The following is a 24037-nucleotide window of genomic DNA, read 5'->3' on the forward strand; positions in this document are numbered from 1 at the left end:
CAAACACTAGTCCCAGTACTGATAAAGCAGCCAAATTCAAAATCCACTTAATGCTCCTAAAAAAGGGACTTCATGAGAAAACACAAGGTTGGAAAAATGATGTTTGTGCCTTTAGAATAATAGTAAATGCACCTTTAGAAAACTGTGCACCTGTTTTCCATCAATGGGGCAACTGATATCAGACAGGGCTGCACGAAAGCTGTCTGAGCAGTGCTTACAACTGCATGGTTGTTGGAAAAGGAGTACAAACACTTTTTAATGACAGGGCCTACAGGGTCAGGTGTTTGATATGAAATCTTTCCTTCAATCTATTTACCCTTGATACATCAGGCTTTTCTTCCTCTTTTCCTCTCATTTGCCACTTCAGCAGCTAGAGTAAATCCTATCTGAAGGCACCCCACAATCTCTCAGCCTCTACAGGTTGGCACTCCAGGAGCAGCAGCTATCAGCAGATGGCCAGATGCAGCATCTCTCTGCTTCTCCCCATGGCAGCAGATCTCCCTTAACAACATGCTTTATAAAACGTACCAGAAATCCTATAGTGCTGCTGTAACTCTTTCACATTGGCACAGGGTCCCAGTGAAGCAGAATGTGCGTCCAACCAACTAGCAACTGCTGCCACCAGAAAGTGAGAATAAGCTAGCCACACAATTTCCCCAGCATGCTTCCTTCCAGAGAGGAACAACAGCCAAATATTTATTATCTATTTCAATAGAAGCTGAATTCACCCCAGATTCTGGGCAGTTTACTGGTATTGAAAAAACATTCAATAGAAATTTAAGACGTAAAACATACGGTTCAACTAATAATGTACCTTGGATTTTTCCACCGCAAAAAAAAAAAAAAAAAAACCAAAAAAAAAAACAAAAAAACAAAAAAAAAAACCACACACACACCACACGGAACAAACTTCAGAATACCTCTCTCACCCTACCTGATCTACTTAACCCCAAATCCACGGGGAGCTTCAGCTCTCAAGCTATCAGCTTATCTCTGTCCCAAAAATATCAGGTAAGGAACTGTAAAGGGCATAAAACACTTTTGGCCTGATGAGGGCAGCAGTGGCTGTATCAGTGAGACTGAGATTATGTCTCTACAGTGGAGCTAGTGAACAGGAGCAGCAAATGGGAATTTTGCAAGGGAGTTCTCCAGGTGAAGGAGGAGTGACTACGTGACCCTTGGGGTGAGTTGTCTGTTGTGTGCTTGCCTGCAGTATATAGAGTGTGGTTGGTTTGGAGGGCCCCCTCCCCCCCATGTGCTGAGTCTAGTGGCCTGTTAGGCAAGGCTTAGAGCTTCTTAATGAGACTTTGATCCCTAATCCCTTTAGGCTCCATTAACCAGGGGGCAGGGCTACTCAGGGAAAACATAGGTTTAAAAAGGCAGCTCCTAAGCAACCATAGGAGCTAGCAAACAAGAGCAGCAAACAGGAGTTTTGTGAGGGAGCGTGACACCCAGATACACCAAACTTTGTCTAAATCATTGGTCACCAACTGGTCGATCCTAGACGATCTCCCAGTTGATCACAATCTCTGGTGGCACAGCGGGGCTGCCGCTAAGACAGGCTCCTTACCTGTGCTGGCCCCACCCTGCTCCTGGAAGCAGCCAGTGCAGCCCCGGGGTCAGGGGTCTCCCTCTGTGCGCTGCTCCTGCCTGCAAGCACCACCCCCACAGCGCCCATTGGCCGAGAATGGGGAACTGCAGCCAATGGCAGCTGTGGCTAATGGACGCTGCAGGGCAGTGCTTGCAGAGAGGGGCAGCACACAGAGCCATGTGCCTCGTGCACCCCAACCCCCCACCCCAGAGCCCACAACCCCTGCTGAACCCCAACCCCCTACTCCAACCTGGTGAAAGTAAGTGAGGGTGGGGGAGAGCGAGTGATGGGGGGGTGGAGTGGGTGGGGTGGGGCTTTGGGGAAGGAGCAGGACAGATCCTGGGTTGCCCTTAAATTCAAAAAGTGATCTTGGGCAGAAAAAAGTTGGACACCACTGGTCTAAATTTAGGCCAATCAACATCCCAGCCTGTCTCCTCCCCATCTCCCCCCTGCCCAAAAAAAAGCTGCAGGAGTAAAAAGAGTGCAGGCAGCAGCTCAGCAGCAGAATGGGGGCTATCCAGTTTATTGCACTGAATGCAGCATGGGCAGGTAGCACTTATGTGCATTCAGTGTCTCTCAGGGCCATACGCTCTATGGAGAGCAAGGGCTTGAGACCAGACTGGCTGAATTGGAAGAGCTAAGGGAGACAGAGGTACATCGATGAGACTTTTGGGGACACTAGCGTGATCCCACCCTGGTCTGACAGCCTTGGTCCTGTTGAGGCAGATGAAAGTCTCAGGGAAGGAGAACATCAAACTGAAGTGGAGGGAAATGATCCCATAGTTGGGACACTCCTTCCAGATGATGTCAGGGCATCCTCTCACACTGAGGCTACTTCTCCAGAGGAGGGAATCCCAGATATTAGGAAGAGACAGGTAATAGTAATGGGGAGATTTGAGCATAAGAAATACAGATAGCTGTGTTTGTGATGTCCAGGAGAGGCACATGGTGAATTGCCTGCCAGGTGCAAAGGTTGCAGATCTCCCAAGACGTCTGAGTAGCATGGTGTGGTATTGCCACCCTTACTTCTGCGACACTGCCAGAAGTGGGTCAGACCCAGACCCAGGGCGCCCTCAGTCCTTCCCCTCTCCAGAGCTTGGAGGTTAAAGGGGCCTTGGACTGGCTGTGGGGGTGGGGGGTGACCACAGCACCATCCATAAGGCTGGCCCTTTCCTTCCCCCCAAGAAAGTGACAACCCTCCCACACCGTGACACCCTCACTTCTGCGCTGCTACTGGAGTGGGGCTGCCTTCAGAGCTGGGTGCCTGGCCAGCAGCCACCACTCTCTGGCTGTCCAGCTCTGGAGGCAGCACCACCGCCAGCAGCAGCGAGGAAGTGAGGGTGGCATGGCAGGGAGCTTGTCACTTTTTGAGGGAGGGGCAGGGCCAGCCTTACAGGTGGGCAATCCTGTGACCCTCCACCTCCCCTCCCCCCCAATAGGCAGATTTCATGGGGAGACCAGATTTCACGGTTTGTGACATGTTTTTCATGGTTGTGAATTTGGTAGGGTCCTACATACGAGCAGTGTGGGGGAGTGGCCGGTGGTCGTGGTACATGTAGGTACCAGTGACATAGGAAAAGGTAGGAGAGATGTCCTGGATGCCAAATTTAGGCTGCTAGATAAGAGATTAATGTCAAGGATCTCCATAGTAGCCTTCCCTGAAATGTTTCCAATTCCATGTGAAGGGCCAGTTAGACAGTCAGAGCTGGAGGGTCTCAATGTGTGGATGAGACAGTGGTATAGGGAGCAGGGTTTTAGGTTTATTAGGAACTGGGGAGCCTTTGGGAAAAGGAGGTATGGAACAGCTTCCATATGAGGAGAGATTAAAAAAAAAAGATGTCAGCTTGGAAAAGAGACGACTAAGGGGGGGGGATACAATAGAGATCTATAAAATCATGGCTGGTGTGGAGTGAGTGAATAAGGAAGTGTTATGTGAAGGGATAAACCCCACAAGAACCGGGGGCACCCAATGAAATTAATAGGCAGCAGGTTTAAAACAAACAAAAGGAAGTACTAATTAACACAACACACAGTCAACCTGTGGGACTTGTTGCCGGGGATGTTGAATCCAGTTTTGGCCTTCACAACAAAGAACTAAATAAGTTCATGGAGGATAGGTCCATCAGTGACTACTAGCCAAGATGATCAGGGATGCGACCCTATGCACTGGGTATCCCTGCCAGATGCTGGGACTGGACCACAAGGGATGGATCACTCAATAATAGCCCTTTTCTGTTCATTCCCTTTGAAGCATCAACACTGGCCATTGTTGTAAGACAGGATACTGGGCGAGATGGACCATTGGTCTAACCCAGTATGGCTGTTCTGATGCATTTGCTTTGTACGTAAGTGGGAATCAAAAGTCAGACAACAAAGAGGGAGAATTATATAGGAGCCTCGTATAATTAAGCCATTGTACCATTACAGTGCCACAGAACTCAGGACAGTTTATAGTAAATGCCACTGAAGTCAGAACCAGCAAGAATCAGGAATGGCCTTGAAATACATTAACTTGTAGCTATGCTGAGATGCTTCACAAACGCTCCACTTTTTTGTTCTTCTTGAGGAATATTTCATGTACTTTAATAAGCTTAAAGTTGAGAGGTTACTCCTCTTCCTCTCTTGGAAGTACCATGGTAAGGGAAAGGAAATCAAGTGACTGGAGATGTGATGAGGAAAGAACAACAGTTAACTAAGTACCACCACATTAGCTCCCTTCATGATCTGTACTTGCCACTTCCCTGAAGAATTTAGACAATGATACCTTATTACTACTTTTTGGACGTCTCTTATCTTATTATGCTAATTTCATTGCGTAAAAAACCAACAGTCTGAATAAATGATAAAAATATTACATTGGACAACAATTTATCTGAAAATTAAAGTTAGACTCAGACCTACCTTTCATTTTCTGGCGGAATAAGTTTTTTCCAGTGGTTTACCAGAGACTTAGCTATTTTTCCAGCAGTGGCATGTTTCCTAAAACTGTTAACTGTTTTTCCTACTCCAGTTTCCTATTGAAGACAGTGCAAGGAGGACAGAAACACATGACTAACATCCTGAATATACTTTTTCTACTAACTATGGTAATTAAATTCACACAACAATAAGATGGTAATTGGAAAAATCTTTTGACAGATCACTCAGATCATAAAGATAATTTTTGTACCAGAAACAAATATTCCAAGGGAGCCAAAGCAAAACCACGCATTTATAACCCAAAATACTGGTTATGTGTAATGTGAATATCTTTCTATATTGAAGTTTCATAAAATTTCAGCAGAGAAATTAAGTTACTTCTTATCATTTAGCTGTCTACTTCTGGCAGTTCACTCAGCCTGAACATTTTTGTCAGCCCTGTCTACATAAGCACAAAAGGCATCTCTCTCAATTGGGTTGGGTTAGCTTGATTGAAACCCTCTTATTAATGCTGATGTAGACAGAATTTAACACCTTTAAGTTCATTTGAACTGGCTGTGTTGTAGTCAAACTATATACACACCTGCATTAAGGTATGTGTGAAGTTTTACTAGAACTAAACTAATTTGACTGAGCTATTTCAATTGGAAAAAAAAATACACCTTTTTGCCCAGGTAGATAGACCCTTGAAAATTAGACTGTTGAAGTTCATTTTCTGGGACTCAGTACAATGATTATTCATATTGCAGTAGTGCTTTGGGGCCCCAGCCATAGATCAGGACACCACTGTGTTAGGCACCACACAAACTGTCCTTGTCCTGAAGAGCCTGTGGTTGTAGCCACACAACATTGCAGGTGAATTTGCGTCATGAGAGCATATCTATTTATATTTGGTCACATATCTCCCTCTTTAAGATGTACACAAACACTAAAATGGTCCTTGTGACACTGAGCTGGAAAGGGGTAAACAGCCAGCAGGCTAGAGTAACCTAAAAATCAACCTTTAAGAACATATTAGGGAAGTATTGACATGGCAAGCAGGGCCATTTCTTGTAGATCGTTACAAAGCCATGTAAGTAGACTAAATCCTTTGAAATGCAAGTCTGTATTGTCAGAGAATTAGAAGTAAATACTAAATGTAGTTGTCTGTGTTTACCTATATCTGTTAGAAGCTTCACAATGTGATTTCATTAGCTGGTAGATGATACACTTCTCTTCCTGTCTGTTACTATATTTTATTGATTCAGAGACCAAAAGGAAATATTAGCAATTAGATGACGTGTGGTGTAATAATATTGTCTTTATTTCTCTTTGACATTTGTAGTAAACTACCTGTGAATCTCTGAATGGTTAATTGCCTTATGCTCATCAATACAACTAATTACCTGTGTATACAAAGGAAATACGAATTGACTTTAAAGCAACAATGTACATTACCTATCCTTCATCCAAGGAATGCCTGCTGTGACAAGAACTTTGGGGACCTGATCCTGTTCATCTCAGATCTGATTGAACTTTATCAGGGGAAGTTTAAGTCACAAGATTGAGGTCTCCAGCTCCATTCTGGTTTACCCTGTTATTTCTCACAGAATAATTTAAACAAACTCTGCACATGGACTGTCTATCGGACTATAATCTATGGAATTGATTCTGGAAGAACTTTTTACAACTCAGCAGCTCACCATCTCTGCTATGAAACTGACCTGAGAACTTTATTCATATTGTTTGTTTTCTTTTTAAATAAAATCTTAGATTAGTTAATAGGAATTGACTGCACGCATATATTTAGGTAAAATCCAAAATATTCATTGACCTGGTGGGTAATCGTGTCCAATCTCTTTGGATTGGTAGAACTTTATATGGTGAATAAGATTTTCAGTAATCCTCACCATATTCAACTTGGCTGTCTGGGTGGGAGCCCTTGGCTGGATTGCTTTAGAGGAGCTGTATTTTGGCTTCTGGGTAACCAGTACGGTGTTGTAGAAGCTGTTTTGTTGCTGGCTTGGTGAATCTAATTATTAGAATAAACCACCAATTTGGGGGATTGGCTGCCCCATTCTTTGGAGTTTGCCCTGATTGATCAATCTCAATGAGGCCCCTCCAGCAACCATGGTCAGTCCTACACTAAGTTGGCAGTTACCTCTTAAAGTTCTCTCCAGCTAAGTGATAAGATATTCCTGTGACATCTGCAAATAAGAGTTATACATGTGCTTTTCCTGCTCAACTAGCTGTCCATGTGGCTGTTCAAAAAAAATTTCACTTAATGCAGAAGGGGCTTCAGTGACATCATCCAATACTTTTCAGCAATGCTTCCTACATGTCTGATGGTTCCCAGTTTGCTTGAAATTCATACAAGAGAAGCTCTAGCATTTCCTAGGATTAATGTTTGAAACATCTCATGATAGAATGATAACAGTACAATAAAATTATATAGAATCATAGAATATCAGGGTTGGAAGGGACCTCAGGAGGTCATCTAGTCCAACCCCCTGCTCAAAGCAGGACCAATTCCCAACTAAATCATCCCAGCCAGGCCTTTGTCAAGCCGGGCCTTAAAAACCTCCAAGGAACGAGATTCCACTACCTCCCTAGGTAACACATTCCAGTGCTTCACCGCCCTCCTAGTGAAACAGTGTTTCCTAATATCCAACCTAGACCTCCCCCACTGCAACTTGAGACCATTGCTCCTTGTTCTGCCATCTGCCACCACTGAGAACAGCCGAGCTCCATCCTCTTTGGAACCCCCCTTCAGGTAGTTGAAAGCAGCTATCAAAACCCCCCTCATTCTTCTCTTCTGCAGACTAAACAATCCCAGTTCCCTCAGCCTCTCCTCATAAGTCATGTGCTCCAGACCCTTAATCATTTTTGTTGTCCTCCGCTGGACTCTCTCCAATTTTTCCACATCCTTCTTGTAGTGTAGGGCCCAAAACTGGACACAGTACTCCAGATGAGGCCTCACCAATGTCAAATAAAGGGGAACAATCATGTTCCTTGATCTGCTGGCAATGCCCCTACTTATACAGCCCAAAATGCCGTTAGCCTTCTTGGCAACAAGAGCACACTGTTGACTCATATCCAGCTTCTCGTCCACTGTGACCCCTAGGTCCTTTTCTGCAGAACTGCTACCTAGCCATTCGGTCCCTAGTCTGTAGGGGTGCATAGGATTCTTCCGTCCTAAGTGCAGGACTCTGCACTTGTCCTTGTTGAACCTCATCAGGTTTTTTTTTTTGGCCCAATCCTCTAATTTGTCTAGGTCCCTCTGTATCTGATCCCTACTCTCCAGTGTATCTACCACGCTCCCCAGTTTAGTGTCATCTGCAAACTTGCTGAGAGTGCAGTCCACACCATCCTCCAGATCATTAATAAAGATATTAAACAAAACCGGCCCCAGGACCGACCCTTGGGGCACTCCGCTTGAAACCGGCTGCCAACTAGACATGGAGCCATTGATCACTACCCGTTGAGCCCGACGATCTAGCCAGCTTTCTATCCACCTTACAGTCCATTCATCCAGCCCATACTTCTTTAACTTGGCGGCAAGAATACTGTGGGAGACCGTGTCAAAAGCTTTGCTAAAGTCAAGGAATAACACATCCACTGCTTTCCCCTCATCCACAGAGCCAGTTATCTCATCATAGAAGGCAATTAGGTTAGTCAGGCACGACTTCCCCTTGGTGAATCCATGCTGACTGTTCCTGATCACTTTCCTCTCCTCTAAGTGTTTCATAATTGATTCCTTGAGGACCTGCTCCATGATTTTTCCAGGGACTGAGGTGAGGCTGACTGGCCTGTAGTTCCCCGGATCCTCCTCCTTCCCTTTTTTAAAGATGGGCACTACATTAGCCTTTTTCCAGTCATCCGGGACCTCCCCCGATCGCCATGAGTTTTCAAAGATGATGGCCAATGGCTCCGCAATCACATCCGCCAACTCCTTTAGCACCCTCGGATGCAGCGCATCCAGCCCCATGGATTTGTGCTCATCCAGTTTTTCTAAATAGTCCCGAACCACTTCTTTCTCCACAGAGGGCTGGTCACCTCCTCCCCATACTGTGCTGCCCAGTCCAGCAGTCTGGGAGCTGACCTTGTTTGTGAAGACAGAGGCAAAAAAAGCATCGAGTACATTAGCTTTTTCCACATCCTCAGTCACTAGATTGCCTCCCTCATTCAGTAAGAGGCCCACACTTTCCTTGACTTTCTTCTTGTTGCTAACATACCTGAAGAAACCCTTCTTGTTACTCTTAACATCTCTTGCTAGCTGCAACTCCAAGTGTGATTTGGCCTTCCTGATTTCACTCCTGCATGCCTGAGCAATATTTTTATACTCCTCCCTGATCATTTGTCCAATTTTTCACTTCTTGTAAACGCAGAAAAGCAGCTTAAGATGAGCAAGGATTTCACTGTTTAGCCAAGCTGGTCGCCTGCCATATTTACTATTCTTTCTACACAACGGGATGGTTTGTTCCTGCAACCGCAATAAGGATTCTTTAAAATACAGCCAGGTCTCCTGGACCCCTTTGCCCTTCATGTTATTCTCCCAGGGGATCCTGCCCATCTGTTCCCTGAGGGAGTCAAAGTCTGCTTTTCTGAAGTCCAGGGTCTGTATTCTGCTGCTCTCCTTTCTTCCTTCTGTCAGGATCCTGAACTCTACCATCTCATGGTCACTGCCTCCCAGGTTCCCATCCACTTTTGCTTCCCCTACTAATTCTTCCCTGTTTGTGAGAAGCAGGTCAAGAAAAGCCTGCCCCTAGTTGGTTCCTCCAGCACTTGCACCAGGAAATTGTCCCCTACACTTTCCAAAAACTTCCTGGATTGTCTGTGCACTGCTGTATTGCTCTCCCAGCAGATATCAGGATGATTAAAGTCTCCCATGAGAACCAGGGCCTGCGGTCTAGCAACTTCTGTTAGTTGCCGGAAGAAAGCCTCGTCCACCTCATCCCCCTGGTCTGGTGGTCTACAGCAGATTCCGACCATGACATCACCCTTGTAGCTCACTTAATTATAACTATCACCCTCTTTCTCCACTTCACTTAAAGGATCCCAAATGGCCTGTCACATTATTACGAACAATGACAGAGAACTTCAGTTAAATAAGTATCCCACAGTGCTTTCTGATTTTAAAATATCTAATCACTATGTGAAGGGGATTACTTTATCCAGCACTGAAGTGCAGCAACACTGCACACTCAAGTATGACACAGAGTGAAGAATACCACATTCACACAGAACTAAAGCTGAATTTAGGCATGCAAGATGCCATTATGAGATTTGGAAATTGGCCAGGATACCCAAGAGAATACATTTCCTCTTGTTAAAAATATCTCGGCATCTTCATAGTCCACAAGAGGTTAGGACCTTGCTATGCAGCACTCCCCAACACCAAGATGGAGAACTGGTTCACTAGTGACTGCAAAGAAAAATGCCACCTCCTAAATACCAAAACTATGCCCTATAATGCAAAGGCATACCTTGGAAGTCTCCCATATACATACTGACACTGCTTATCGCAGAAAATCTGATCGGATGTGGCCTGGTGTGAAAAATAAAATACTAGCAGAACCAAGAGCATCATTAACCTATGACTACTAGGATGCTTGTTCTAACTGCAGAATCACAATTAAAAACGGGATTTTGTGTTCCTTGGAGGAAGGGAAGAGTAATCACTGATGTAAAATATGAATTGGTCATGTTTGTTTCATCTTAGGTACAGAATCAAAGCACCAGCACATGTAAATATAAAATATAATTGTGTGAGCACACAAACCTACTCCATCATATTTACACAAAGGTCATTGCACTTGGAGGAAAACCTAACCAGCACGGGATTCTGTTCTCTGGATGCTCAGTAGAAGAGGCCAATATTGTCACTATCAGCCATGCTACCATTTTTGCTGGGTGAGGCGAAGTGCCTCTGGGTGTTTTTTGGGAAAAGACTCCATGGTCCCATATAACTTTTTATATTAAAAATGAATTGGGATTAGGATTCAGGATTGCAAGGGGCAGCAACTTTCCTGGCTTCTATGATTGCAAAACACTGAAGATGCCACAGGTAACTTCATAGATGAAGGCTTTCAGCACACAATTTGTCACTTACCACTAGAATGTCCAGTGAAATATCCAAATCCTGAAGTCCCTTAAGTGCTTTTATAATCTGGAAGAAAACATTAGGTCAGTATACAAGTATCATTTAATTGAATGTTATCCTACTATTCTTACCCTCTCCTTGTAACAGATGCCACTTGAAGATGAAGAATTCCTATCCTAATCTCTCAATTGACACTTGGCAATCTTAATGTGTTTATTACATTGGAAGTGCACATACTAACTCAGGAAAAATAAAAGCAACCCTATGCTCCCAAGTATATATGAGAATGTGGAAGAGAATTTCAGATTAAATATCTTACACTTACTTCCTTAGTTCTGTGTTTCTGACATTCCAATCTTCTTCAAGTGGCGTATTTGATCTTGGTTGAGTAACTTCTGTTGGACTGAGAGTTAGTAGTTCTGGCCTATTGATTACAAACTATTTTGTTGCCCCTTGAATAATCTTTCCAGCCAAGGACAAGTTTGACAAGTTTAGCTGTACAGCTCCATAGAGGTATTTCAGCTGCGCCCTCCGATTTAGAACATGTACACAGAAGTCCAGTAAATATCAGTGGCATCATGTAGAAATGAGGCCAAACAAGATCCTACAATAGAGACTATTTGCATATTCCATCTCCACACCTGGCTTGGAGATCTCCAGTCACTGATACAGAGTGTCATATGCCAGAGTAGTAAGTTTCCCACTAGATCTCCCCACACACAAATTACTGACCCTTCCTCAATTAGACAGGGGGCACAAAATTACAAAACTCCCATTTAATTCAAAGGGAATGCAGCCTGAGTTAAAGGTAGGAGAAGGCTCCAAGTTTTTATTCGCCAGTACTGTTTCTTTTTAGGAAGAGGGAGAGCCACTGTTATTCTGTTTCACATGCACATAAGACATCAGCCATGTTCTGAATCCAAAAAATTTTCATCTTTGGCAAGCAAAGCAGAAAACAAAAACAAAACAAGCAGCTTGATTTTCAGATAATAAACTGAGCTTCTCTTCCTGGCAAAAAAAGCGTTGTTTAGACTTCCAAAAAAGAACAAAACTTATTTTAAGCAATTAGATAATACAACACACAAAAGTATCAGTCTCACTTTGCCATAACCATACTTTAAAAAACAACCTCCCTGCCCTTCCCTTTCCCAAAGGCCTTTTTCCTTGTACTATATTATACCTATGAGGAAAGAATTAATGATGGACTCTAAGCAGAAGCTTCAGATCTATGCTTTGAACTCATCCAAAATTTGGGAGTATTTGAGCTATCCTTTTAGTCATGCCCATCTCTACAGGCAACAGATTACAAGAGGATTTTGCCAGGAATGTGCACAGATCATGAGGTAAGGTTCAGAAGCTGTTGGCAGTAGCAGACAGTTCTACGTGAACTATAGATTAGTTGACATTTATAATTTTAAATGAAGTGTGGCTACTCAAACCCTGTTGTACCAGGTGGAAGAAGTACAGGAATTGTTTGACTAATAGATTTAAAGGGACACAGATAACTTGAAAAACCACATTTTATGGGCTTTTTAGCTACTCTTGTTACAAGTACCAGCAAAATTAGTATACACAAAAGACTAGCAAAAGATATTCTCTGGTTTTTTTCCCCTTTTGATTTTACTTTGTGCATAGTCAGTTTCACTGCGTCTCCTGTATACTGTCAGTCTCCTTGTTTGAATGGATCTTTTATACAGTAAAAAGGGGGAAAACATTTAAAAAGCAAATAAGTACGCTTGCAAAACCACAGGAGTTGGTAGGGGGACTCAGACTGGCACAGTAGCTGAAGTTACTTTACATTTAAAAAAAAAAGTAACTTGATTTCAAGATTAGTGTCCCTTTAAAGGATTATAAATTTCCTGTATGTGCTTTTGCAGCAATTGTAGAATTAATCTGAAGTTTTCATTAAATTAAATAATTAAAAATAAGGCTTCCAGGAGCCAACAGAAGCAGCGTCATATATAAAGGACTCTAATTTGTGTAAGTGTGTATGTAGTTTGTATCCCAAAAGGTAACAGTGATATTTTTCCTGACGACACCATGTCCCCAGTGCTTGGCCTGATTACCAGTCACTTAGTAGAAACAGATCACACACAGTTAGAGTTGAACTTAGATTAGTTCTCTCTTTCCTAAGTAACCCATCAGAAAAAATCTGATGCACAAATGGGTACAAAGTAAGGTGTTTGTTCATAGGTCTTCAGTCAAAATTATTAGAAACCAAAAGTTAACTATTTTTTTAAAAAATTGTTTCTATAATCAGCATATAAAAATAAATTGCAGAGCACCACTATTTCTTTTTAATTTATGTTAAAAGTCAAAAGAAGGCTCAGACATTTAGCCATATAGGATGACTGGATACCCAAACAAACTAGAATTTATTCCTCAGACTTTGCAAAGGAAAGGTCTTCAGAGTCAAACCTAGAGTCATAGTAAAATTAGTTAATTAAATGTTTTGATCACTAAGAACAGAACAGGAAGAGAATTTAAAGACAGTTCAACTTTTTATAGACTTCTGAAAGGTAATTCAGCTTTGTGAATTAACTTATCACAAAGGACCTACAGTAAGATTTCAGGGAGTACTTGTATTATAGGCAACGTCAACATCAAATCTATTGGACACGCCACTTCAAAACCAGCAGACCAATGTACCACAAGTGCATGTAGATGGCAAGCAATTCTCATATTTTAATAGGAGATTTAAAAGTTCTCATCCCAAAGAGTTACTATACCAGGGCTGCAATATCAATTTTCCTTTCTTGAAATATATGATACATTTAGGAAGTCAACACAAGAACCAACCAATTGCATTAGAAAAATATAAAACAAAAGAATAAATCAGATTCCCTGACAATCCTTTTTATGGAAAGCACCTCCTGTTCGCTAGAAAGCCTGGGACGGCTGAGTCTGCAGTGAGATCAGTCACTATGTATGGGAATACCAGAGGACAGACAGCTCCATTTACTTTGTACTATAAATGGGCAACGTAAATGCCAGCAGCTAGTCTAGCAATAAAAAAAAAAAAAAGGCTGATCTCACAATCCAATACAAGAGAGTGCAAAGCCTGAACAGTGACAGCAAAACACACGGATGCAACCGTTCCCGTCTCATTTAGGAGCCGTCAAACTTTCATACAGGTATGATCAAAAAAGAAAAAAAACGTAGCTTATTGAACAAAACTGTAGCAAATTTCTTCAGATGACAGCTCAGAAACTATCTAGTTTGCCAGACAGCTTTTATTTCAGCTTTTTCTTAAAATCTGATTTTTACTTAAGTAACCATAATCCAGTGTCTGTCAACATATGGCCTTTGTCAAAATTAGAGCATACAACAAGGCATAATAAAAATACATTTAAACTTTTCGTCTGACAGCCTCAGAGCTCTCCACAAACATGAATTTAGTTCCAGAATACTCCTTTGGTATTTCTTTATGTCAAGCAAACTAAGGCAGATAAATTAAGTGACTTGCCCAATATCTCAGAGTTATTAGCAGCTCTTCAAATAAAATCTGAAGGTCCTAGTTTCTCTGCTTTGCTCTAACAGCTATGAGAATGCAATTATGGCCCTTCTAACTATACTTCGCTCATTGGACTGTACTCAAAAATTGATGTAGTTTTTCCCATATTTTATTTTATAGAACAATGTTAGTCCCTGTTAGTCACTGTTTTGTTATAAAATAGCTTAAAGGTTTTATCTTTACAAAGTGGCATTAGCTACATTCTTATGGAAAGTCCCATACAAATTAATAGGGATCTACAGAAATTCTTTTTTAAAAAAACCTATAGACAGTAAAGAAAACTTTATTTTTTTATTGATGTATAGAAGATAGACTATTCTGTAATTATCTGTATTATGGCAGCACCAGAGGCACCAAACCAAGATGGCTGTCTCACTGTACAGTTCCTAGGGCAATCATACAGTAAGGGATAGGGGAAGGGACTAAGATCTTACAATTTAACTAGTGAAGACAAAGGGAAGGACAAAGGGTTGAGATATATGGCCAGAATGGCAGTTGGCAAAAGTCATGCTAGTTCCATGATTTGCTTTCAGGTTTTGTGGCATGTTTTTTAAATGAATTATAGAATCGGCAAAAGAACAACTGGGGAAAGCGGGAGGAGGAGGTGTTAACGAGAGCAACAGTGAGAAAGGAAGGGAAAAAGGACATTGGATGTGTAGAGAAGAGAGGCAGTAGGGAAGAAGAGGTGGGAGCAAACAGCCAGCCAGCGAATAGAAAATAATGTTCAGAGTCTAAACTGAAGGCACAGTGATGACAACACCAGCATCCAAAGTGCTGTAATGGTCCAGGAGTGAGGTGGGCATCTCTTACTGGAATGGTATGGCTACTGAATTCTCCCTAGCTACTGGGCTTGTCTACTCCCCAGCTGGTGGTGCTTTTTCCGTTCCCCTTATGTAAGCCCACATGACTCAAGGAGGCAGGATGGAGACTAGTGCTTCAGGGTCCCCCAATCTAGTCTGTTCAAGGGAGGCCCTGACTCTACCTCTCATCTATCCCTAGGGCTGATGGTGCCCATGGCCCTGCACAGAAAAAAGTCTCTAGCTCCTAGAGCTGGCTCCAACATCAGAAACTACCCATTTTACCCTCCCTCAGCCCACATGGGGAGGGAGCTCCTTAGGGACTGGTACCCCTGGACAGGTTGTGCCTCACTCTGATCTGGGGGATGGTATGAACAATGGTGGATCCTTGATAGTTTATAGGATTTTTCAGAATGGACAGGATGCTAGTTTTTAAATAAACTCAGATTGTTGTGCATTAAGCATTAATTCTTCATTTGGGTTTGAAATTAACTTCAATTGTCCTGCACCTCAGATTAAGACACCTGACAAGCACCAAATATTAACAAAACAGCTCTGTAAGAACAAGGTGATGGTTGCCATTACAGTGAGGGTGAAGTTGAAAACTGCAGCTTAAGACTCTTCAAGATGTTTTAGTGTCCTTATAGGCTATAGCCATTATACCCTTCCCTTCAAATATGTCTGCTTGCATTATGTATAACTTTAACCAACAATTACCAGAGAGTTTAAAGACAGAAGGGACCATTATAATAATTTATAATCTCATCTCCTGCATAACACAGGCCCTAGAATTCCTATACCAAGCCCATAACTTCTGGCTAAACTAGAGCATCGCTTTTAGAAAGACATTGATTTAAAGACTTCAAGGCATGGACAAGCCACCACATTCCTAGGTAAATTGTTCCAACTGCTTAGTGCCCTTCATTAAAAATAATTGTGCCTTACTTTTTGCCTGAACTTGTCTAGCTTCAGCTTTCAACCACTGGATTTCATGGTGCCTTTTCCTTAAGAGATCAAAGAAGCCGCCACTATCAGAAATCTTTTTCCCATGCAGGTACCTCCAGACTGTGATCAAGTCACCTCTTAATCTTCTTTGAGCTTCTTTAGTCTCACATTAAAATAGGTTTCCAGACATCAAATCATTCTTGCAGCTCTTTTCTGAATCCTTTCCAGTCTGTCAGCATCATTTTGTAACTGTAGCCCCCCAGAACTAGACACTATTATAGTAATTATCTCACCAATGCCATACACAGTGGTGCCAACATAGCTCTATATCTACTGCTTACACAGCCAAGGACAGCATTTGCTCTGTAAACCACCACATTGTATTTTCATCTCACGATCAACTGGCTATTCACCATAAACCCTACATCTTTTTCTGAGTAATTGCTTTCCAAAATACAGTCCCCCTTGCCCCATTCTTTAAGTGTGGCCTACACTCATGGTTCCTAGATGTAACCTTGCATTTAGCTGAATTAACACGTGTGTTGTTCAAGTGAACCCAGCTTATCATGGGTTATAGATCGCTCTCTAGAATGGTACTGTCATCATTTACCCCTTCCAATTTTTGGATTATCTGCAATTTTTACCAGCAATGTTTTTATGTTATCTTCCAGATCAACAGTTCTGAATAGCATCAGGCCAAGAACAGATCCTTGGCATCCCCACTAAAAACACTCCCATTGAATGAGGATTTCCTATTTATAATTACTTCTAAAGATTTAACAGGCAGTTTTTAAGCCATTGAATATGTGCTGCATTGATTTTGTACAGTGCTAATTTAATTATCGGAGTGTTGTGTAGTAATAAATCAAATGCCTTAAAGAAGTCTAATTATACTATGTCACTGTTGCCTTTGCCACCAAATTTATAATCTCATGAAAAAATTGAGTTTGACAAGATCCATTTTCCATAAAAACATTTTGATTGCCAGAATTATGCTTCCATCCTTTAATTCTTTACTGATTACATCCCACACAAGCCATTCCACTATTTTGCTGATGAAAAATGTCCAGCTGATTGGCCTATATTTGCTTGGGTCATCATCATTTTACCCCTTTTAAAAACTGGCACAACAACATTAGCTTGGTTAAACAGCTAAATCAATAGCTCACAAAGCTCCTCGGCCAATTCTTTTATTACTCCTGGATGCAAGTTATTCAGTCCTGCAGATATGAAAGTGTTTACTTTTAGCAACTTCTGCCAGAATAGAAAACATTTAATTACCACTGTGAGCTGTGATAGTCTTCCAGCTTCTTCCCAAACACAGAACAGAAATATATGTTGAATTCATCTGCTTTCCTTCTGCATCATTAATAATTTTACCATCCCTATCTAATAACAGATCTAAAACATTGCAAGAGTTTCTTTTGTGCCTCATATTTTAAAAATTCCTTCTTATTGTCTTTAATCCTACTGGCCATGTTTTTATTGATATCTTTAGCTTCCCTCAGCAACTGACTGCATTTAATGACTGCTAGTTTATAGCCATTGTGATCAGCTTCCCCTTTTTACATTGCTGTTTTCCTTTCTTAACCAGGAAGTTTGTTTTTAAAACCAACAAAGTCTTTTGTGATTGCTGCACTGTTGTTCTGGGCGCAATTAGTAAACTCCCAAACATCGTTCACATTGACTGGGAGGAAAGATGTACACATCTCTCTCACATGCATGCATGCATGCATGCATGCGCACACACCTCTCAGAACACTGTACATTTACTAATTTAAAATAATTTTAAATTTGACAGCAAATCCTTTAAACAGTAAGGCCCAGATCCACAAAGGTACTTAGACAACTAAACCCCTAGAATTAGACAGCTAAATCTGGTTTTCAGTCACCACTGTAATCCACAAAACCCTTGTTCAGCCACCGCCTAACTCTGTAGGTGCCTAAACTCACTCCCTGCTTAAGTTTTTCCAGTAGAAGTTTTCTAGGTGCTTAAGTTTCTGTCTCTGGACATGTACACTGATGCTTCACTCTAAGCGTCCAGATGCCTATCTCCTTTCTAACCCCCAGCACAATCCACAAACTAGGAGAAGATGGGCCTTCACCTTCCTAGCTCACCCATGGGGCCCAATCCCATAGGTGTGCTTAGAAACTCCCTATCAGATAGGGTCCCATTCAAAATCTGTCCAGAACAGGCAGGGCCGTCCCTAGCTATTCTGGGGCCCTACGCAGACTCCCTGCGGGGCGGGGGGGGGGCGGGCCCCGGCCCCCCCCGGGGGGGGGGGGCAGACTGGGGGGACAGAGGAGAACCACCCCCCAGCACTCACCTGCGGCATGGCTGGGTCTGGGTCTGTACTTCCCGCCGCCAGTGAGTGCAGGCCCGGCCATGCTGCAGAGCTCAGGGGAGTGGGGGCGGGGCTGGGGCCCTGGGAAAGAGCCGGCACAGGGACTGGAGCAGCATGCAGCTGTGCAGGGCCCCAGGAAATTTGGTGCCCCAGATTTCCTGGGGCCCTACGCAGCTGCATACTTTTGCATATGAGTAAGGACAGCCCTGAGAACAGGAGGATGAGGTGGGAGGGTGGAGACAATCACCTTATAAATTTTAGCCAAGTGGTTAGAGCAGTGGTGTTCAAACTGCGGCTCGCGACCTAGTACTGGGTCACGGAATTTAAGGCACTGGATCGTGGCAGCTCTGGTCAGCGCTGCCGACTGGGCCATTAAAAGTCCCGTCAGCGATGCTGCCCAGCTAAGGCAGGCTAGTCCCTACCTGCTGACATCATGCTGCACCCCAAGAGTGGCCAGCAGCAGGTTCGGCTCCTAGGCAGGGGGGCCACAGGGCTCTGTGCACTGCTCTTGCCCCGAGCACCAGCTCCGCACTCCCGGGGTGGTGGGTCGGTGCCTGCTGGCAAGAGCCACACAGAGCCACTTGCGTGCCTCTGCCTAGGAGCCAGACCTGCTGCTGGCCGCTTCCGGGGCGCAGCGCCATCCGCTGTGCCAGAACAGGCAGGAAACCTGCCTTAGCACCCCCGCTGCGCCGCTGACCAGGAACCTCCCAAAGTAAGCCCATCCCCCAACCCCCTGCCCCAAACCCGGAGCCCCCTCCTGCATCCAGCTCAGAGCCTGCACCCCCAACCCAGAGCCCTGACCCCCTCCAACACCCCAAACCCCTCATCTGCAGCTCTGTTGGGTCACGGGCATCAACAATTTTCTTCAACTGGGTCGCCAGAAAAAAAGTTTGAAAACCACTGGGTTAGAGCACTCTCCTGAGAGGTGAGGGAGACTGCCATTCAAACCTTCTTACTCTAGCTCAAGTTAAGGGGGGAATTGAACCTGTGGTCTCCTATATCCCAGGGGCAGTGCTCTAACCACTGGGCTAAAAGTTGTAATGTGGGCAGCACTTCCTCCTCTCCCCACCCCCATTTTGCGTGGCTTGAGGCAGGTACCTTACTCATTTTCACAAGAAATTATTTAGGCACCGAAGTTGCCTGACCCCAGGAAAGGGGTTTCCCAGTTGTGGGTTACAAGCAGACAGGCACCTCCTAGCAGCCTGGATTTCGATGTCTAACTCCACGAGAGGGGCAGGGCTTAGGAAACACCCCTCTTGTCAGCTTCTCCCACCATGGGCTAGCTTAGGCAGCTCTCTGCCTAGCATGATAGCTTTTGTGGATCACATTCTAAGGTACCTGTCTCTCCCCATGTATTGTATAGGGAGCCCAGGTACTTAACAGGGCTTTATGGATCACATTGTTGTTCCAATGATTTTCTAGATGCCCAAGAGTTAGACCTTGCGACACTAAGCCCTGGTCTACACTGGGTGGGGAGGGGAAATCGATCTAAGTTACGCAACTTTAGGTACGTGAATAACATAGCTGAAGTCAACATACTTAGATCGACTTACCATGGTGTCTTCACCACGGTGAGTTTACTGCTGTCGCTCCCCCGTCAACTCTGCCGGTGCCTCTCACGGCGCTGGAGTACAGGAGTCGACAGGAGAGGGCTCAGGGTCGATTTATCATGTAGACTAGACGTGATAATTGATCCCTGCTGGATCGATCACTGCCCACCGATTGGGCGGTTAGTGTAGATATACCCTAGGTGATGCAATGCCTAAGTCCCTTTGTAGATCCTAGCCAAAGTTGTGACGTTCCCCTCTTCACCCCCAGTTATATAGACGCAAGTTTTAAAATTGCCAGCCATGCAAACTCAGCCAGGGCTCTGAAAGTCAAAACATGATTACCCCCTTCTGATGTTCCATCACCAATAATAAACATTCCACAGGGCAACTAAGGCTTGAAGTCACACCTGTGTAATGCCAGTGATGGTTAGTGGGTTTGAAGAGCTGAAAGTGGGAGCATAATTTGCAAGCAACAGTTGCACAGGTCTCACTGAGGATATGGCCTGCAGAAACAACAAAAACCATTCAGCACAGGAAAACAACCTGCTACTTTGACTCTCATAGCCAGCACAAATAGCAAATACCCTTGAAATATAAGTGAAGAGAAGACATAGGTGTCTAAATAAAGATTATGACTTTACACACACACACACACACACACACACACACACACACCAGAAAAATGTAACCATAAATGAGTTCCACCAATTATTATTTAAAAATTATAGCTGTTCTCTGCATACAATAGCTTTGACAAATAACACCTTACTACATTCAGCCCAGGCTTGTAACTTTCAACAATGGTGCCGAATGAAATGTTATACTTGGGGCTGGTCTACACTGGGAACTTGCATCCAAAATCCACACCCCTGAGACAGGTAACTAGGCTGACCTAACCCTTGGTGTAGACAGAGCTAGATGAACAGGAGAATTCCTCCATTGATTCTTGACCTATCTACTGCCTCTCAGGGAGGTGAATTACCTATTGCAATGGGAGAACCTCTCCTGTTGGCGTAGGTAAAGTCTACACTGAAGCTCTACAGCAGCACAGCTTCAGCTCTGCTGCTGTAGTGTTTTAAGCATAGACATACCCTCAGTTTCCTTTAAACATGAAGTTGGATGCCCATTAGTTGTCAAGATATTGTGGCTGGTAAAGGGATAAACAGCAGCTAGTGGAATCCTGCTAATCTTCTCGCTCAGGTCTGGTTTCATCTTAGTTTGCTTTAGTGGTCAAATGCTGATCCTTCAGATCAGACTGATCTGTGTTTGAGGTTTGGTTCTGGGTACTTCCCATCTGGGTACTTCTTATGGCTCCTGGGCAATCCTGCTATCCTACTGGTTACTGGATTCCTTTTTAAGCTTGGGAGCAGCTTTGTCCTTCCTGCGTGACTGGAATATGCGATAACTTTCTTACACTTACAGTTCCAGCCTCTTTGTTGTATAGCATTAATAAAGTCATAAAGGCTCATCTGTCACACTTAGAACCACTATCAAATACAAAGTAGCACCCCAGAAGCTCAATGTGTTTTAGCTTTCTAGTCTGAGTGCCAAGAAGCCTTCAGACATAACCAACACTGTCTGTTACTTGGATGCGTTTGCTTTAGCTGCTCTGTTATATCGAGGTAACAAGTTCTAATGATCTCCTCACCTTTCTATTCCTTATTCTCATCATAAACCACCACCACTGCTATTTTAGAGAATCTCCGGATATTAAAAAAAAAAAAAAAAAAAAAAAAAAAAAAAAAAAAAAGCAAAGCATGTTCTTATAAACTGGATAAAATTACCATGACTTGCCCCACTCCAGGTCAAAATAACCAAGGAAAAATGACAACAAAGGCCAACTGACCTTAGGTAGCTTTTCAAGATTAGTTTACGAAGTAACTCATTACAGATATGTTCTTATAGAAGACCTCCCCGCCTCAGTCATCAGAAGGCACTCAAATTTCAGAAAGTATCTTGTACTGACATGACAATCCTTTTATTTCCAAATTTAGAGAATGTGCTCCTACAAATTAGCTTAAAAACACTCATAATCTCAGCACCACTGGAATATCAAAACAAATGAGAGAGACAGGATTTAGCTTAAGCAATGATTCTTCAAATACTTCTAACCAAGAGTAGTATTATATAATAGAACCTCAGAGTTATGAACTGACCGGTCAACTACACACCTCATTGAAACCAGAAGTATGCAGTCAGGCAGCAGCAGGGGTGGGGTGGGGTGGCAAATAGTACTGTGTTAAATGTAAGCCATTAAAAAAAAAATAAAGGGAAAGTTTAAAAAAGTATTTGACAAGGTAAGGAAACTGTTTCTGTGCTTGTTTCATTTAAATTAAGATAGTTAAAAGCAGCATTTTTCTTCTGCATAGTAAAGTCTCAAAGATGTATGAAGTCAATATTCAGTTGTAAGCTTATGAAAGAAGCTTAACGTTTTACGACCGTTTCAGAGTTATGAACAACCTCTGTTCCAGAAGTATTTGTAACTGAGGGTCTACTGTACATGTGAATACTCCCATTAAATTCAACGGGGCTACTCATCTAAGGCAGCAATGATGGAACTGTCATTTCAATATAATTGTTATACCATCATCATGGCTTCCCTTAGAGATATTAAACACATAGAGCAAATATAAGATGCATGGGAATAAACACTGATTTTTGCATCAACATGAGCTTTAATACATAATTTAAAAGGTAAAAGTTAGATACGTTAAATTAAATCAGTTAAAAGAAAATTTCAAAAGTATATATATAAATAAGTGACTTTATATTTTGCTTTCAAAAGTACATTATAAAACACTAAATGCTTAAGATTTTATTCCTATTGCTTTTTAAGCTTGTTTGTAACACCTCCTTATAGGCTTCTTTCTCTTAAGTTTGCTGTGCATATCAAACAGACATTGGAGTCTCTCCAGTTGGCATCCACTCATTGCCACAGGACTGCAAAAAGGACAGCTCTCCTTTTCTGTCAAAATGGCTTTTTAATTTCTTGTTCAGGAGCTTTGAAAAATAACTCTGCTTGGACCACGCAGGCCATTCAGCACTAGGCTGTGCAAAGCTAAAGCAGGGGAAGTTTCAGGCCTAACAAGTGCCAAGGGGGATAAATGGATCTAGGTCAGGGTTTCTCAAACTGGGGGTTAGGACCCCTCAGGTGGTCGTGAGGTTATTACATGGGGGGGTCACGAGCTGTCAGCCTTCACCCCAAACCTTGCTTTGCCTCCTGCATTTATAATGGTGTTAATTATATTTAAAAGTGTTTTTAATTTATAATGGGGGGGTCACACTCAGAGGCTTGCTATGTGAAAGGGGTCACCAGTACAAAAGTTTGAGAACCACTGATCTAGGTGCTCTCAGGATGAAGCAGAAGCTTCAGGGGTCATCAGCTGAAGGCAATAAAGTCAGTGAAACCACAAACTCGCCTTGCGGGGGACCTGCCAGAGGGATCCCGCAGCTTGTGTGCGGGGGTCACGGGGGCAGTCAGCCAGAAACAGGCCCCAGCCCAGCACCCCCCGCAGGGCGCTGACTCCAGCCTCCTCTCCTAGGCAGGTGCGGGGTGGCCTGGGGCGTGGGAGCGAGGCGGTACCTTTTGGGGATCCTGAGTCTGGCCGAGCCGCTCTTTCAGATACAAGACCCTGGGCACCACGCTCGCAGCCTCTGCCATAGCAAAGCCCTGCAGCGCCCAGGCGCCCGCGCAGCTCCGAGCTCTCGGCGGGCCGCACCTGCCCCCCGGCGGCGCCTCTTATAGCAGCGCCCTGAGCGCCACAGCCCGGCCGGGCCTGTCCCCCCTCGCTTGCTGGCGGGGCGGAGCTCTGAGCAGCGCCTCTCCCCGGGGCCGGGCTCAGCCCTGCAGCCCGCGCCGCGCGGAGCCCGGCTTGCTGGTCCCTGCCCTCACGGCTTGTTGAGCCCGCCCGTCAGTGCCGCCGCTTTCCAGCCTCTCTCCCTGGGGGCGCCCCTTCCTCCCCGTCCAGACTGTCCCCTGGGTCCCACTCCCTCTCCCGGCATGTCCCTTCTCCGCCACCCACTTCGTCCGCCTTGAGCTGCTTGAGAACCAATGATTTGTATTGTCAAGCCCCTCCTGGTTGTTGGCGGTGCAGTTGTAGCCCGGTGGGTCCCAGGATCAGGGAAGGGCAGGTGGGGGAGGGCTGGGCATAACTTTGGAATTGGACCAACCTCTGTGTGGCGAGAGAGCCGGAGGTGAAAGTGGGCCGGTACGGGCCGGTACAGCATACCGGTAAGAAAGTGGCCATCAGTACAGGCCGGTACACAGCCCACGTTAAAGTGCTGCCGTGGTGCC

General features: G+C 43.9%; 1 protein-coding gene across 1 annotated transcript in view; it reads right to left on the reverse strand.

The window, feature by feature from the left end:
- Positions 1 to 23404, reverse strand: part of LOC112121037 (elongin-A-like) — a 39928-nt gene extending 16524 nt beyond the window's left edge. Inside the window, exons 1-3 of the mRNA XM_024220177.3 lie at positions 23327 to 23404; positions 10602 to 10658; positions 4493 to 4605 (exon numbers count right to left, since the gene is read on the reverse strand). Of these exons, the coding sequence (XP_024075945.1) occupies positions 4493 to 4605; positions 10602 to 10658; positions 23327 to 23404 (248 nt within the window). The remainder of the gene's footprint in view (positions 1 to 4492; positions 4606 to 10601; positions 10659 to 23326) is intronic.
- Between the last annotated feature and the right edge of the window lie 633 nt (positions 23405 to 24037).

The sequence above is a fragment of the Terrapene carolina genome, unplaced genomic scaffold (genome assembly GCF_002925995.2).
Source record: "Terrapene carolina triunguis isolate 2854851 unplaced genomic scaffold, T_m_triunguis-2.0 Scaffold42, whole genome shotgun sequence".
Taxonomy (NCBI): Eukaryota; Metazoa; Chordata; order Testudines; family Emydidae; genus Terrapene; species Terrapene triunguis.